This window comes from Quercus suber, unplaced genomic scaffold (assembly GCF_002906115.3).
Source record: "Quercus suber isolate HL8 unplaced genomic scaffold, Cork oak 2.0 scaffold_648, whole genome shotgun sequence".
Taxonomy (NCBI): Eukaryota; Viridiplantae; Streptophyta; class Magnoliopsida; order Fagales; family Fagaceae; genus Quercus; species Quercus suber.
In genome coordinates this window covers 198248-214890 of record NW_027070089.1, presented here as the reverse complement: position 1 = coordinate 214890, position 16643 = coordinate 198248, and the positions used below count along the sequence as shown (strand labels likewise).

General features: G+C 32.0%; 1 protein-coding gene and 1 pseudogene across 2 annotated transcripts; both read right to left on the bottom strand.

The window, feature by feature from the left end:
* Positions 1–1545: 1545 nt before the first annotated feature.
* LOC111999336 (uncharacterized) lies at positions 1546–4588 on the bottom strand. Of its 2 annotated transcripts, none has more exons than XM_065765683.1 (2): positions 4415–4588; positions 1546–4316 (listed from the first exon to the last, which is right to left on the bottom strand). In XM_065765683.1, the coding sequence occupies exon 2, from the start codon at positions 4122–4124 to the stop codon at positions 1926–1928; it is 2199 nt and encodes a 732-aa protein (XP_065621755.1). In that variant the 5' UTR covers positions 4125–4316; positions 4415–4588; the 3' UTR covers positions 1546–1925. The 2 variants fall into 2 exon arrangements, with proteins under 2 accessions (XP_065621755.1, XP_065621756.1); XM_065765684.1 differs by having other exon boundaries at positions 1546–4301.
* On the bottom strand, positions 4248–16037 carry LOC136064221 (succinate dehydrogenase [ubiquinone] iron-sulfur subunit 2, mitochondrial-like; annotated as a pseudogene).
* Positions 16038–16643: the final 606 nt, after the last annotated feature.

Below are 16643 nucleotides of genomic sequence, written 5' to 3'. Positions count from 1 at the left end.
ATATCTCAGACACAAAATACTATGTGTTCATTAACGTAGTTTAACCACCAACATAATTAAAGAGTTTTTCTTAAGTTGAAAAGGAAAAACATGAAAAACTAAAATTGTTCGCAGGATTTTTGAGCTCCAAACATTATTGTTGTATATCTATCCCGGTTGCTTTGGAGTTGTGGGATATGGTTTTTGGGTTATTTGGAGTTTGTTGGGTTATGCCATTCTCTGTTGTTGGGCTTTTGGCTTGCTGGCAAGGTCGTTTTGGTCGCCATCGTAATGGAGATTTATGGATGGTTGTTCCTCATTGTTTGATGTGGTGTATTTGGAAGGAGAGAATTAGTAGGTGTTTTGAAGACAAGGAGCGTTCCATGCCTGATCTCAAGCTTCTTTTTTTTAGAACCTTACTTGATTGGTTCTCTGTGTGAAGAAACCATCCTTTTTCTTCTTTTTAAGATTTTCTTGATTTTTGTAATGTTCGTTTTTGATTTGTTCACCCCTGTATACTCCCTGTGTACTTGGGTGTTTTTCTCTTTTTGATATCAATGAATCTTTATTACTTATCAAAAAAAAAAAAACTATAATCATCTATCCCGTTCTATTATTTTCATCCCAATAATTATTGCATCACTTTTTTTATTGATTACATACACACCCAATGGGTTTTGAATCCACAGTCTCACAGAATCGGGATCCTCTCCATTTGCTAGGAAATGGAGAGGGTTTATACTATGGAGGAGATCTAATTCCCATACATCTAAAGGTGTACACACTACCATGTCATTTAAAATCTGATTCCACCAAACAAGAAATGATAATTAATTTTAAGTGTCTTTATATTCATTTTTAGATTGAACTACTAAATCTTCACCATAAAATGGATCATCTCCATTTCATAGCAAATGGAGAGGATCCTTTTCTCCACCCTGAAGGGCATGCCCTTTAAGCTCAAGCTTCTTGGCGCACAATTTTTATAATTTTTTCAAATAATTCAATAGTTACAATGGGAGAGGGGGGATTATTAAGTTTAGTATTAATGAGTATATTTTAATTATTATTGAGTCTTAGTAATAAGTTTCTTTAGGTTAGAAAGTTGCTGGTTCAGTTTTAATAAAGTTTGGCTAAAATAGGGGTGGTTTGGTAAATTCTAAATTTTGTGGAATGGGCTTTCCTTGGCTATACCAAAGTCTCATGAGTCTGATTTTGAATTTTGAGTCCTTGTCCTATTTGGTTTAGAAATACTTTTTTTGTTATTAGTGGTCCTAGTCTTTATAGGAATAGGTTATTTAGCGGTCCTAGTCCTTCTAGTAAAGGATTTAAAGTTAATTTCCTAAAACATTCAAAACCTATTTAAGAACGCTTCAATATCTAATCAAGAATCTAATTTAGTGGTGAATTCCTAAAGATCCTACATTAGAGAGATTCGAACTAGTGACACGCACGGATGCACCTCATTGCATTTCTTTTTCTTTTTTTCTTTTTTATATAAATACAATAGAATTTCAATCTATGCTCCATGATGATTTCTCTTTATCATCTAACCAAGGCACTACTAGGTTTATGGTGTAGGCAGGGTTCACATAACCCAACTCATTCAAATTGCATAACTATAAGTTCTAGGATTTTTAGTTTAACCTTTTTTTTGTTGGCAAGTTACAAAGGACCTCACCCTCTATCCCTTTATTGGGGGAGGAGAAAGTACCAATTGCTATAGCTCATTAGTGCTTTTGAGTTGAAAACTTTAATAGGATACTTAAGTGTTTACAACATATATTGCTGCTTGACTCATTTCTATGTTTATTTCTTGATTTGATTTTTTCAAGATCTCATTTTACTTGTATATGCAGCCATTATTTCATGCAGAACATATTTTGATGTGTGTGCTCACAACCATTATAACTAAAAAGTTCGGCAAGGCTTGAAAAAGAGAAAAATTAATGACCAAATTTAATGAGTCGAGATATTAGGAAGAAAGACTCTGTAGACATACCCTTGCAGGAAATTATAGAGGATTCCAACCAAATAGAGAAGTTGACAATATGAGCATTAGAAAATAAAAGGCCTAAGAAAGGCTGTATTAATACACACACACACACACACTCACAAAACTTACCCCCATCGCGAGAAGTTGGTACTGCACCCTTTGTATCTTTTTTCTTTACAGGTTCAGCCTCAGCCTCTTCCTCAGCAAATGCACTTTTAACAGAAAGATTAACAGCAACATCATCCCAGCTCTTTGCATCCCACTCATCCTCATCCTCATCTTCTTCCATTCCATTCTCTTCAACAGCCTCAGAAATTTCAGATTTCTCCTCCACATCAATTGACTCCTCATCAACTCTCTCTGAATCTACACTATCCATCTTGGCCAGAACATCTTGAGGTTCTTCCTTGGCTTCTACATTTTCCACCGCCTTATCAGGGGCAGCACCATTTGCTTGATGGTGAGTTGGTTTTTGCTTCTTATTCTGATACTTTGGTCGTTTAGTTTGTGCACCAGTGTCTGCAGAAGGGACAGGCATCCCTGTGCCAGCAAGTATCTGGTTCCTAATTGCTTCCAACCGACGGGCTTCTTCCTTCTGCTTTGTAGTCAAAAACTTTCCTTCTGCTTTCTTCCTCTGAATTTTCTCTTTTTCCTTTTCCTTCTTTCTACGCTTAGCTTCTTCTGCTTGCCTCTCAAGTTCTTCCAGCCTACGCCGCTCCTCTTCTTCCTTCCTCAACTTCTCCTCTTCTTCCTTTTTCTTCCTCTCCTCGGCTTCTTTTCGCCTAGCAATTGCTTCTTGCATCTCCCTAACATGTTTTGGCACCTTCTTGTCCACTGCTTTACTCTTTGCATCATTCTTTTTTGGCTCTATTGTTTCATTTTTTATTTCCTCCTGTTTTTCATCCTTTACCCCTGCAGCAGCAGCAGCTGCTGCCTTCTTCTCCTTTTCCTTCTCCTTCTTTTTCTTCTTCTTCTTCGCTGCAGCAGACTCCACATTCTCTTCTTCACCTTCCTTCTCATCAGCAATAGCAACAGATTCAGGCTGAACCTCAGGTTTGTCCTCTGAAGGAGGAGCAGCAGCTGGTTTCGATGTAGAAGTCCCCCCACCTAGCTCTGCAAGAATCTTATCCAAATCATCCTCCTCTTCAGCTGTCCTTCCACTCTTCTTTTTCTTCTTCTTAATTTTCGAAGTTTCCTTCACCTCTTCACTCTTATTAACTTTAGAATTATCAGCTTCAACATTACCACTAGTTCCTGCCACACTCGGTTGTTCAGGTTCATCTTCATCTTCTAGTACAGGTGCAGCTGTAAAAACACTATTACCCTTTTTCTTAGAAGACTTCTTTTTACCGGAAAATGCAATTTCAGGAGGTTCAGACACAGAAGCATCGTCATCATTCTCCTCATCATTAGCCAACACAGCACTAAACGAATTGCCACTAGTCTTCTTCGACCTCTTTTTCTTACCCGAAAAAGTAATCGCACTAACATCTTCATCCTCGTCTTTCTTCTCATCCCTATCCTCATCATCAAGCCCATCAAAACTAGACACCGCCGCAAACACACTCCCACCACCACTTTTCGATGAAGACTTCGGCTTCTTCTTCTTCTTCCCCGCAAACGCAATTACCTGCTCCTCCTCATCATCATCCTCAACAGAACCATCAACCACCTCACTTTCATTATCATCATCAATAGCATCAAATGCCGCCGCACTAAACAAACTACCACCACTCTTCTTCGAACCCTTCTTATTCTTCCCTAAATCCTCTTCCTCATCCTCATCATTATCATCATCCTCATCTCCCAACAACCCAAAACTGGACATTCCAAACCCGCCCTTCTTCGACTTCCCCGAAAAACCAGTCTCCGCTGACTCATCCTCCTCCTTATCAATCTTACTGTCCTCCTCATCCTCATCATCATCATGTTTCCGCGCTTTCGCGCTTCCCTTCTTACCCTTCTTCTTCCCAGTAATCACAACCTTCTCCTCCACAACCTGAGGCTCCTCGGAGAGCTCGGTCCCTATAGAATACTCATCATCGTCAATCATAACCGCTTTCTTCCTCGATTTCGACACCACAGCGGCGGTCGCAACGGCAGGGACGCTATCGTCGTCCCCGCGCGCTGTAGGCTTCTTTCTACCCATCTCAGATTCAGATTCAGCACTATTTTATTCACTTTTTTCAACGAATTTATTGAAAAAGATAATATCAAACAAACTATTATCCCTCAAAACCCTAACCTAACAACCGCGAAAAAAATTCAACAATCAGAGATCAGAAGCTTCAAGGATCGCCCAAATTTCAGAATTCGTTATCGTAAACTGCGAAATTCATCACTTTGATACAGAAAAATTCAATCAAATCAATATCAAAAATTACGTTAATTAAAGAAAATCGCAACAGAGAGAGAGAGAGAGAGAGAGAGAGAGCTTACTTGCGAGGCAACGAGAAGAGAGAGAATCGGAGCGACGGCGATTGTGTAAAGAATTGAAGAGAGAGAGAGAAAGAGAGAGCTGAGTGTGAGAGAGACGGTAGTGCTAATGTGTTTTTACGCTTGTGAGAAACGCAGCACCAAACAAACAGAAAGCAAAACAGAGAGAGGGATTTATCAGTTATATATATACTTGGTCTAGGGTTGTTTATTAGTTTTTTTTTTAATTTTTTTTTTTTGGATAAACTGTTTATTAAGTTTTTTTTTTAATTTTTTTTATTGGGGTTTATTAATTATTTTGGTTTCATTGCATGAGTTCTATGAGATAAATTTTGTTTATTATTTTGGTTTCATACTTTCATTGCAATTCTACCATTTTTAACTAGCTTAACTGGGCTAGATTGGATTGAATATGGGAAAATTTATTATGTTTTTGCTATATGTATGCATCCTTTCACAGTAGAATAGACTGTGAGAGGGTAAGTACATGTTACCTATACACGAAAACTTAAAAAAATTATGAGTCATATGAGATAAATTTTGTTGTACTTGGGCTTGGGCCTGGGTCTAATTTCTTCTATAAATTATTCTCAATGTCTAGTGAGCCCATCTTGAATCTCAACTTGGCACCTAGTAGTTGTTTTTAAGTTTAATTACTATTTTGGTCCTTAATGTTTCTCTTTTGTGTCAAAATTTTCTCTAATATTTCTAATAATTTGTTAGTTTACTTGCTAAAATTTTGGTGTTTTTAAATGAGATGACTATGGTTCAAATCATCTATCTCTCATTCTCATAATTATTAAATTATCACCCATTGAAAAAAAAAAAAAAAAAAAAAAAACCTTACTTGGCTAAGTTTGTTGAAGCAGTAACGAACTTGTAATAAATAAACTCAAGAATAAAAAATTATAAAACCACATTACCAAAAAAGTTTTTAGAGGGAAAATACTAGAGAATAATTTTCAATATTTTGTAGAATACCTTTTTTAAACATTGCTACCAAACAGCAAGCAAGGCAAGGATTTTTTTAAAATTTTTATAACCAAATTGAAAATTGATACATAATTCAGAGAATAAAAATGTTTTTTTGGTCTCATATAAGTTTTTAAGTTTGCAAGTGAAGTAGTGGTTTCAACTTTCAACTAGAGATATGTATGTCTATGGGCTTCGGCTAGGCTGGGCTGGGCTCAGTTTTGGCTGGCAGGCTAACAGCATAGATTATTAGTTTTGGAATGGACCCAATACAAACAATGGCAGAAATTAGGCAGGGCATTGTTGGCCCAAATCCAATTACCTTAACATATCCGGCATCCCTCTTTTTTTTTTTCTTTTTCAAGTTACTGTAATTCTAATCCTCTTTCTGGTGATAAATTATAAAAGCTTGAAGCTCATTATAGTTAAGTACTAGACTCATCACACATGCTTTGCACGTACAATAATGCTCTTTTTTATTTTATTTTATTTTGGTTTAGTGTTATAATGCTTAAAAATAATATATAATAATAACCGTGTTTTTTTTTTCCAAGAAGGAGGTAAAATAACGTGGAATAATGTTTAAAAATGAGATAGAGAATTGTAAGAAGTTGAAATACAATAGGACATTTGAATTTATTGATTAAGATAAGAATTGTAATAAGTATAAAAGTTTGAGATTTGAACAAAAGAAAGATTATATATGTTAGTGTGGATAGATGGGGATTTGTAATAACTGTATAGAATTTGGATAAAAAAAATTTTGGAATGCTTTAAAGATTTTTTTTTTTTTTTTAAACCATAGAAATTTCGGGATAAGAATGTGTAATTTTATGTGAGGTAGCGGGTTTTTTTTTTTTTTTTTGAAAAATAATTTTTTTTTATAAAGATAATTGAAATATGTGAATTCAAATAGATAACAAATACAAATAGGAATCAAACATTTGAATATAAATGGGTGGTGAGAATAACGGTTTTTTTTTTTCCTTTTGTATGTGAGATAGTATTATTGTTTTAACATATTTTGCTTTTTTGTAGAAAAAAATTAAACTAAAAGTTATGTTATTTCAGAATTTGTATGAGAATATTTTGGTACACTAAAAATTGAAGACCAAAAATGAGAATCCTCTTATTAATAGATCCCTTCAAATATTTATCTAACTCTTTGCGGAGGATTTGAATGTGTCCCTTTCATTGTTGAAACGGGCTAGAAAAGCCCAATCTTGGCTGTTTAGTTCAAAGTTTGGGTCAACTTATAATGGGCTTAATTGGGCCCATAAATTTGGCACTCAGTTCATTTTTCTTGCAATGACCACAAAAGAAGTTCATCTTCATTTTTAGGTCCAAAATCTTTTATTTAAAAAAATATATATAAATAACATATATAGTTTTTACTTTTTATGATCAGTTTACTACCATTCACAATTTCAAAGTTCGGCTATAAACTGAGTTATTTTCTCATCCATTCGTAAGGTCGTCAATGAAACTCGTGCACCCCTTAATATCTCAAACGTACATTGTATTATATTTTGAGAATTATTAGCCAGACAATATATCAAGTACTAAATACTTGATCTTGTCCCTTCTCAACAAAAAAAAGAAAAAGTACTTGATCTATTCAACATTATTTGTCAAGTTCTTTAAAGGTACTGGACACCCACGAATACATACATACATATATATATATATAAGTGTATTTGTAAGTTTATTTGTTCACTAAATTGTAGTAATTTTTAGATAAAAACAATAGTTTATTTGTTCTTATCAAAAAACAAGTTTAAGTTTTAGTGAGACTCCAATTTTATTGTTTAGATAAAAACAGTAAGTGTAAAGTTGAGTTTAGAAATCATGGTTGTGCCAAGTTGCTTCACAAAATTATAATAATTTTTAAATAAAAACAATAGTTTATTTGTACTTATTAACAAACAAGTTTAAGTGAGACTCTAATTCTATTGTTTAAATAAAAACAATAATTTTTTATAGGAATAAAAACAATAATTGTTTGTTGTTATGACTTATTTGGATAGAGTAACAACAATTATTGTATCAATTTTTTATTATAAAGTAATGTGGGTACTTGACTCAACATAAAGGATTTTGTTCGCTTTGGGGAGCCAGGCCCTCACGAATTTGTCCCCCGACCGAGTGCAGGCGTTCACCCCTTTGAGGCAACTTAGTCCCACATCGGAAGGAGAACCCTCCCACTAGCGATTTATATGCTTCTGGAGCTTGCACTAGTGTACCACTACTAGGATAGAGTAACAACAATTATTGTATCAATTTTTTATTATAAAGTAATGTGGGTACTTGACTCAACACAAAGGATTTTGTTCGCTCTGGGGAGCCAGGCCCTCACGAATTTGTCCCCCGACCGAGTGCATATAAAGCGCTAGTGAGAGGGTTCTCCTTCCAATGTGGGACTAAGTTGCCTCAAAGGGGTGAACGCCTGCACTCGGTCGGGGGACAAATTCGTGAGGGCCTGGCTCCCCAGAGCGAACAAAATCCTTTGTGTTGAGTCAAGTACCCACATTAAAAGGGTGTAGTAGTGGTACACTAGTGCAAGCTTCAGAAGCATATAAAGCGCAAGTGGGAGGGTTCTCCTTCCGATGTGGGACTAAGTTGCCTCAAATGGGTGAACGCCTGCACTCGGTCGGGGGACAAATTCGTGAGGGCCTGGCTCCCCAAAACGAACAAAATTCTTTGTGTGGAGTCAAGTACCCACAAGTAACAATTTTACTTTTAGCCTAATTTAAAAATTAATGGTTTTTTTTTTGGTGGATAAAGTTAATTTAAACGTTATTATTATAAACATTATTATTATTATTATTATTATTATTATTATTATTATTATTATTATTATTATTATTATTATTATTTTTGTGGATAAAGTATCAAATAATAGCTAATATGTATTAACTTTTAACGTAAACTAAGTATAAATGCAATAGCAAGGTATTAGAAGGTGTAATATTACTTAGAATAACACTAGACGTAACATGAACTCAACCCTATATGTATTAAGTCTTGACTTTTCGACATAATCTTTATTAATTAATAAAGCAATCCCTATAATTAAATCTCACACAATACACCTAAAGTTGTATTAATTTTTATTTTTATTTTTTAATTTTTTTTTTCTCAAGATGTAACTTACACTTATATTTCAATATAATAAATCCATCTTACTTATTGTTCTTTTTTCTTTTGAATTTGCGTGCGGGATATTATATCATAGGAAGTTTACTATAAAGAATCAAAACAATGGACATTCATTTAAGATCTTGGTTTTCTTATGTAAGTTTTTAATTTTTTTTACTCCTACTAATTAGTAAATTAATTTTATATTATTTGTTAGGATATATTTCCTCAAATTAAAGAATAATATTTAACAATTTTTTAATTTAGGTAAAAATTTACCATTTAAATTTATTCAAAATTAAAGTTTATTATAAAAATTCTAAACTTAAATTCCAAACAACAACCCATGTTTTATTTTTCAAACAAAAAAAAAATCAAGTTTTTACTTATACTCCAACTAAAAGTCTGTTATCAATATTTTAAGAACAACTAATTAGTAAATTAATTTTATACATTTAAACTTCAACAAATTTAAATTCTATTCAAAGTAAAATTCTATCATAAAAAATTTCCTAAACTTAAATAGTTCAACAAATTTAAATTCTATTAAAACTAAAAGTCTATTCTAAAAAATTCTAAACTTAAATCCCAGACAACAACCCACATATGCTCTCTCAAAAATTTAAAATAAAAAAAAAAATAAAAAAATAAAAAAAAAAACTTTTTGACTTCTACTCCAACTAAAAGTCTATTATCAACATTTTAAGAACAATAATTACTAAATTAATTATATATTATTTGTTATGATATATTTCCTCAAATTAAGGGATAACATTTAACAACTGTTTAATTTAAATAAAATTAAAAGTCTATTATCAAAATTTTCTAAGCTTAAATCCCATACAACTCATGTTTTTGTTTTTGTTTTTGTTTTTTTTCCCCCCTCAAGTTGCATCTTATTAAATTAATATTTTATTAGGATATTAAACTACAGGGCTCTTGACTAAGGGATAAGAATTAACAATAATTTAATTTAGATAAAATTTTATCATCTAAGTTTTAGAAATTTAAATTTTACTATATATAAATATATATTAAGCCATGTATTTTCGATATAATCTCTCTTAACCAATAAAGTCACCCTTATAATTAAATCCCACACAAATTAAAACACTCTGCATTGTTATATATATTTTTTCCTCTTTTTTTCCCCAAGATGCAACTGATGCTTATGTTCTAATCTAATAAATTCATCTTATTTATTCTCCTTTGCTTCTAAATTTGCATGTAGGATATTATGCCAAAGGAAGTTTACTATATAAAAAATAAATAAATAAATAAAGTAAAACAGTGGACACCCATTTAAGTTCTTGATTCTCTTATGTAAGTTTTTAATTTTTTTTTAAATTTCTCAATTTTTATGTTTTTAATTTCGGGTTTTGGTTATTATATTTAATTTGTGAGTGCGTTGATTTTTTTTAATTAGACTATCATTAGGTAAGAAAAAAAAATCGAGAAACTATTTTGTTCATTATTGTTTGTGCTGGCTAGAACATAGATTAAACATAATCTAAATAGGAATGATCAAACTCATTCCATATCTCATCAAGCCGTCCATCGCACGAGAATAATAACTAAATGAATTATTATTACATAATTTAGAACTTGTTCAAATCATAATTAAGGAATTAAAAAAATTAGAAAAGTTTTTTTTTTTTATGATTTTAATTAGAGATATTATATATAAGGACAAATATACAAAATTATGCATTTTATATAATAATAATTATTCATAGAAACAAGTTATAAAATTATGTAATAATAACTCATTTAGTTATTATTTATCGTGAGTTCCAGTTAGTTTAACTGGTAACATTTTTGATAGTTGAATATAAGATTTGGGGTTCAATCTCCATCTACACCAAAAACTGATTGGTGTCTTAGTCTGATGATAGGCTATCATTAGAAACGGATGTCATAGAAACTTTCTATAAAAAAATTTATTATTTCTCAAAAAAGATATGTAAAGAAAATTCATGATGTCTTTCACTGGTGTATATATATAAAAGTATGTTCACGGACTTCCTCCATTACATTACATGTGACAATCTTCGGCATTATTCCATTATAGTAAATTAATGTTTGGTTGTGTTTGAAAGATCTTTCATGAATAAATAAACTATCATTTTTAATTTTTTTACTTTTTCTTAAATGCCTTGTTTTTACTAATACTCCATTTTTGTGTGGCCAAGCTCAGACTCCATTATTATTTTACAAAACTATAAGGTTGAATTTAATCAACCATCTTGTTGGCTTTATTCCGTGCCAATTTGCTTGTATTTCAGCACTTAAAAACCTTGTATTTAGGTAGGATTCATGTAAAGGTAGTGAGTGAGAGAGTGTGAAAAAATGCTCAAAAAAGTGTAAGAAAGCAGAGTTTCGCGGCTAGGACTTACGAGTGACTCGCGACTAGCAAGCCGCCAAATTCAGCACATGAGTGAAGCTTGCGAAAAGGTGAACAGTCGCGCCAACTGGAGCACTACAGGACAAAAAGTCCAGCCTGACCGTTCTGTTAGCTCGCGGCTTGAACTCGCGACTCAGCCAAGTTGCGAGGCCAAGCCGCCAACCAACTCTGTTTTGAAAAACCTGACGTTTCACATTCTTATCTCTCCCTAATATAAATACCCCTTAAACCCACGAAATGTAAAGAGCTTCCAAAAAGAATTTTGAGAGAGAAACCTTAGAGAAAAATAAGATTGCCTCATCCATAATCTTCACCTAAGAGACTTTTCAAATTCCTCTACTCTCTTCATCTCCATTAATACATCATTGAGAGGTTCTTGACCAAATCATTTTCTCATCATACCCACGTTTGTGAAAAGGTTCTTTTGGTGCTAAGGAAAGCAGTTTGGAAGGGACCAATGATTATTGGTTGGTTCTATGATTTATAGCAGAATCCGGTAAGCTAGAGAAGAAAAAGGTTCGGCACAACTCCGTTAGAGCAAGAAGTTTGGAGGGCTTAGGTACCTAGGTAGATTAGGCTTGGAGGGTCTATTGCTGTTCATGTATCCCAACTACATTTTCTAGTGGATTATTGACCGCTTAGAGGGTGGCAAAGAGGTTTTACACCGAGAGTTTCGGTTTCCTCTTCGATAACACATCTTGTGTTATTCTTGTATTTGCATCTCTCTTCCATTTATCTTTACTATTTAATTACTATTGTGACTGTGATTATTTATGATTTAGATTGTTTATCAATTCTGTTATAAGTTTGTTATCATTTTTCGCACATACATTGTTTGATATAAAGCTTGAATTGGTAATTTATTGTTTGCGGGTCTAAATGTTCATAGTGTTTTCAACGCTATCTGAACTTTAAAAAATGAGTGAATAACTTTTAATTTCATAGCTTTACTCATGAATCATGATGATATAAGAAAATTACAACATAAAAAGTGAATAAAAGTTATTAATGGAAAGATTTTGGCTCAATCGATAAAGGGATAGAAGAACACCATAACTACCTTGGGTAAGTGAGAGGGGTGTGAGGGGAATTAAATCATGACACTATAGTTATTTTGTTTTTATTTTTGTTTTTATTTCTTTTTTCTTTTTTCTTTTTAAGAGATAGTGTGATAATGTAAAGAATTTTTTTTTTTTTTTAGCAAACTTTAATTTTATTGAACTTTTATTAAGGAACTGGTAAATTAACTAACAAACTTATGAGAAATATCTAGATGAACAAATTCCAACCAAGCTGTAAATGAAAAAGAAAGTCTTAACTCTTAATCTTTTTAGTTAAAATATGTACTACAGTATTGCCTTGCCTAACAAAAAATAAGAGTTAATTAATTAAAACATACATAGTATTAGATATTAATACAAGAGATTCACTTTCTCACGTACAAAGTCATGGATCACTAATTTAATGCTAAATTAAGTTATGATTATTATCATAAAACAAATTTCACTATCCAAATAATTGTATCTATTAGACTCATCTTAAAGATATATATATATATATATATATAAAATACAAAAAAAAAAAAGTGCATAGCATATTTACTCAACCGAATTGTTAGGTTGTGAATCTTGTGGTGAAGTGTGTGTGTGTGTGTGTGTGTAATACAAAAAAAAGTGCATAGCATACTTACTCAACCGAGTTGTTAGGTTGTGAATCTTGTGGTGAAGTTCACATAGAGGGCAGGATAACACTTCATATTTTTCTGCTTCCCCTTTAAGGATGAACTGAACCAATTGACTTTGTCATCATCAGGGTTTTTAATGACATTAATGTTTGTGTCCATAGCATTGATTGCTCACTTTAAATACCTACAACTCAGCGTTGCCCTAAGAACAAAAGATGTACATACATATACGATCGAAATGAAGCAATAAGTGTGTGAAATGTTTTTATATGGAAAAGTAAATCCATAAGAATTGCATTGAATTTTTTCATTTAATGCCTACCAATGGCATTTAGTTTCTTCCTTTTTTTTTTTTAACAAAAAAAAAAAATCACACTTAATTTATAGGTATTTGTATGCTACGCAACTTTCCATTCTAAGCAATTCGTCATGACTTCGTCATCTCAAGGGGTTTTACAAATATTAAATGTTAGCATTGAAAACATTATGGTGGATCTTAAATACTTGCACCTTCCTTGGCTTCAAAGCATTAACATAATAACAAAACAAGAATAAATGCAGACGTTGAATTCTATTTATTTAAAGAGAGAGCAAATACGACTCATGCATTCATTCAAGTCATCAATTGTGTATTTCCTTTGATCTTCCTCTACACATTTCCCTCTTTGATTTTATTGGGCATTGTGCATTTAGACTTCTCAATATTCATCACTCTTTGACCATTAAAACAAAATGAATGAATGATGAAGGGTCATTCACACACCCTCCCTCGGGTGATCCAATGGTTTTAAAATTGTGGGAATAAAAAATATGGATTCCTCAATAGACGGAGGAGCTATTATGACAATATATAAGGTTTTTTTTTTTTATTATTATTTTTTTTAAGAGTAGTGTTTTTTTAAGTAATGCTATAAATATAAATTTTTTTACAAAAAAATTTACAAACTGCTGATATGGTAAGTGGTTATTGGTAAATAAAAAAGTGATGTTAATGGTAGATTTAGATGAAAACTAATAAAAAGCTTGTCACATCAACCGTTTATAAAAATGTTGTAAAATAGTTTGTAGTTGTAATATTACTTTTTTTTTTTTTTTAATATTGAAATGTCCTTCAAATTATCAATTCATCTTCTTCTTAATATATATATATATATATATTGTAAAATAGTTTGTAGTTGTAATATTACTTTTTTTTTTTTTTAATATTGAAATGTCCTTCAAATTATCAATTCATCTTCTTCTTAATATATATATATATATATATCAATTCATCCGATTAACATTATAATTTGAGATAATTGAATCAATGTGTTGGTTTATTAAAAAAATGATAATAAAATGAACAAAATTTAGGTACAGTACTTTATATGCTGTTCTTTATGTTCTCATTTTAAGATTCAACAATATGACTACTACTTTCTCAAAAAAAAAAAACAATATGACTACTTAACTAAAAAATACATTTCTATTTTATTAGAAAAAATTTACATGACAGAATCATAAAATGAGAACCTAAGGAACAACACCTAAGTACTGTACTTAAGTCTTGCCCAATAAAAATTATAAGACCGCACCCTTTCACACACTCTTTTTTGCTACTCTCATATGCGGCTAAATGTGATTAGTGGAAAAAAAAAGTTGTGAGTTTATGTAATAGTGACATCTAGCACAAAAATTAGTAGTGGAAAATAATGGTGTGATAAATGATTAAATGTTGTGATCTTGTAATAACTATCTATATATATATATATATAACTGTATCCCTTACCATTTATATTGAGCATTAAATGAAATTATATATATATATATATATATATATAAATAATTGTATCCCTTACCATTTATATTGAGCATTAAATGAAATTAAAATTGGGTATAATGACATATTTGCCCTCGCTAGTAATGGCAATCACTTCTCAATAGATGGCAAGGGATACATAGACACGATTCTCTCAAATTTGGGTGTTAATAACTTAATAGTGCAAATTAATAATCCACGACAATTAAAAATAAAAATGAGGCAAAAATTTATCGTATAAAATGTAATTTGCCCTAGTATTATTGCCTATATAGGACAAGTCTCGTGATACCGAAATTGTAATCAACTTTTTTATTAATGAGTTCCAGAAATGAGTTTGTGAGAGAGTTTGCGAAATTCTTTTATAATAAAAGTTTGATATATGCAACAGAACTTGTGCGTGTATATATATATATATATACACCATGATTGAGGGCTTTTAATGTTTTATTATTTAATTAATAATTTTTTTTTTGTTATGTAATAAATAAATCAATCAATATAAAGAAACAGTGTCTCGTGTATGTTATTTATATCCTTTTGTCTCATAGTCATACTTGTGTCATATGTGCCCAGAAAACAAGCAAAGCAAGAATAAAAAGTAAAGTGCAATAATGACCGTGATATGAAGGTTTGAAAATAAGGAAATAAAATAAAAAAACATCTTACTGTTTTATTGCTTACTAATTATTCTGTAAATAATCTTAGGCGAAAAGCACATTTTAGTCCCTACATTTTTAGGCGATTTCTATTTTAGTCCCTAAATTTTATTTTTACCGCTTTTAGTCCCTATCCTGAAAAACGGTTCCGTTTTGGTCCTTGCCGTTACATCAGAAACGGATATTGCTGACGTGACAAACGGCAATAATAAATAATATTTGTTTAATGTCCACGTGGCCTAATTAATAATAAAAAATATTTTTTGACATTAAAAAATGCCACGTCAGCATATAAATTAAAAAAAAATAATTTATTAATTTTAACTAAATAAAAAAAATTAAAAACAGAATAAAAAATTAAAAATTTTATGAATTGAGATCTAAAGTGTGTCTTGAACAAGAACAACAAGAACACAAACTTAAACCCAATTACATAAACCCAGAAATTTAAAAAAAAAAAAAAAAAAAACCAAAGAACAAAGAAAAAAAACACCCTATCTTTCTTACTCTGCAAAACCTCTTTCCCTTTCGTCTCCGGCGGGTTCTTCCTCTTCAGCCACGGCTCGATGCTCTTGTACTGGTTGTAGAAGTTCGTCATATCCACCACCAAGTCCTTGATCACGAACATGTGCGGCAGCGGCGTGATCATCGAGGCCGACGATTCGAACTCGATCTTCGTGAGGCACACGAGCCCGTTGCAGCCGTCGATGTTCATGGCGCAGGACCCGCAGATCCCCTCATGGCGCGATCGCCGGAACGTGAGCGTGGGGTCCACCTCGTTCTTGATCTTGATTAGGGCGTCGAGGACCATGGGCCGCAGTCCTTGAGGTCGATCTGGTAGTCTTGGAGCTCCAGCTTCGTCGGTTTTCCGGGGTCCAGCGGTAGATCGAGAAGGTTTTGAGCGCCGTGGAGGCGCGTGCCTTTTGTTCGACTTGCAGAGCTTCGGCCTCGCTTGCGTGAGCTCGGGCGCATGTTCATTTTGATCTGGAATTTTGTTCATTTTGATCTTCTTCAAGGTATACTTTGATCTGGCTTTAGTGTTTTTTTTTTTTTTTTTTTTTTTTTTTTTTTTTTTAAATTTCTGGGTTTATGTAATTGGGTTTAAGTTTGTGTTCTTGTTGTTCTTGTTCAAGACATACTTAGATCACAATTCATAAAATTTTTAATTTTTTATTCTGTTTTTAATTTTTTTATTTAGTTAAAATTAATAAATTATTTTTTTTAATTTATATGCTGACGTGGCATTTTTTAATGTCAAAATAATATTTTTTTATTATTAATTAGGCCACGTGACATTAAACAAATATTATTTATTATTGCCGTTTGTCACGTCAGCAATATCCGTTTCTGATGTAACGGCAAGGACCAAAACGGAACCGTTTTTCAGGATAGGGACTAAAAGCGGTAAAAATAAAATTTAGGGACTAAAATAGAAATCGCCTAAAAATGTAGGGACTAAAATGTGCTTTTCGCCATAATCTTATGTTAGAGCTTCTGCTTAATGATTGCAGAACCCTATTGAAGAAATTTCATGAATTATCTGTCTAACACATTTTCAAGGAGGCGAATCAATGTAC

What these genes read in the sequence shown, in the direction of transcription:
- LOC111999336 (XM_065765683.1), bottom strand. Translation starts at nt 4,124, where the DNA reads ATGGGTAGAAAGAAGCCTACAGCGCGCGGGGACGACGATAGCGTCCCT.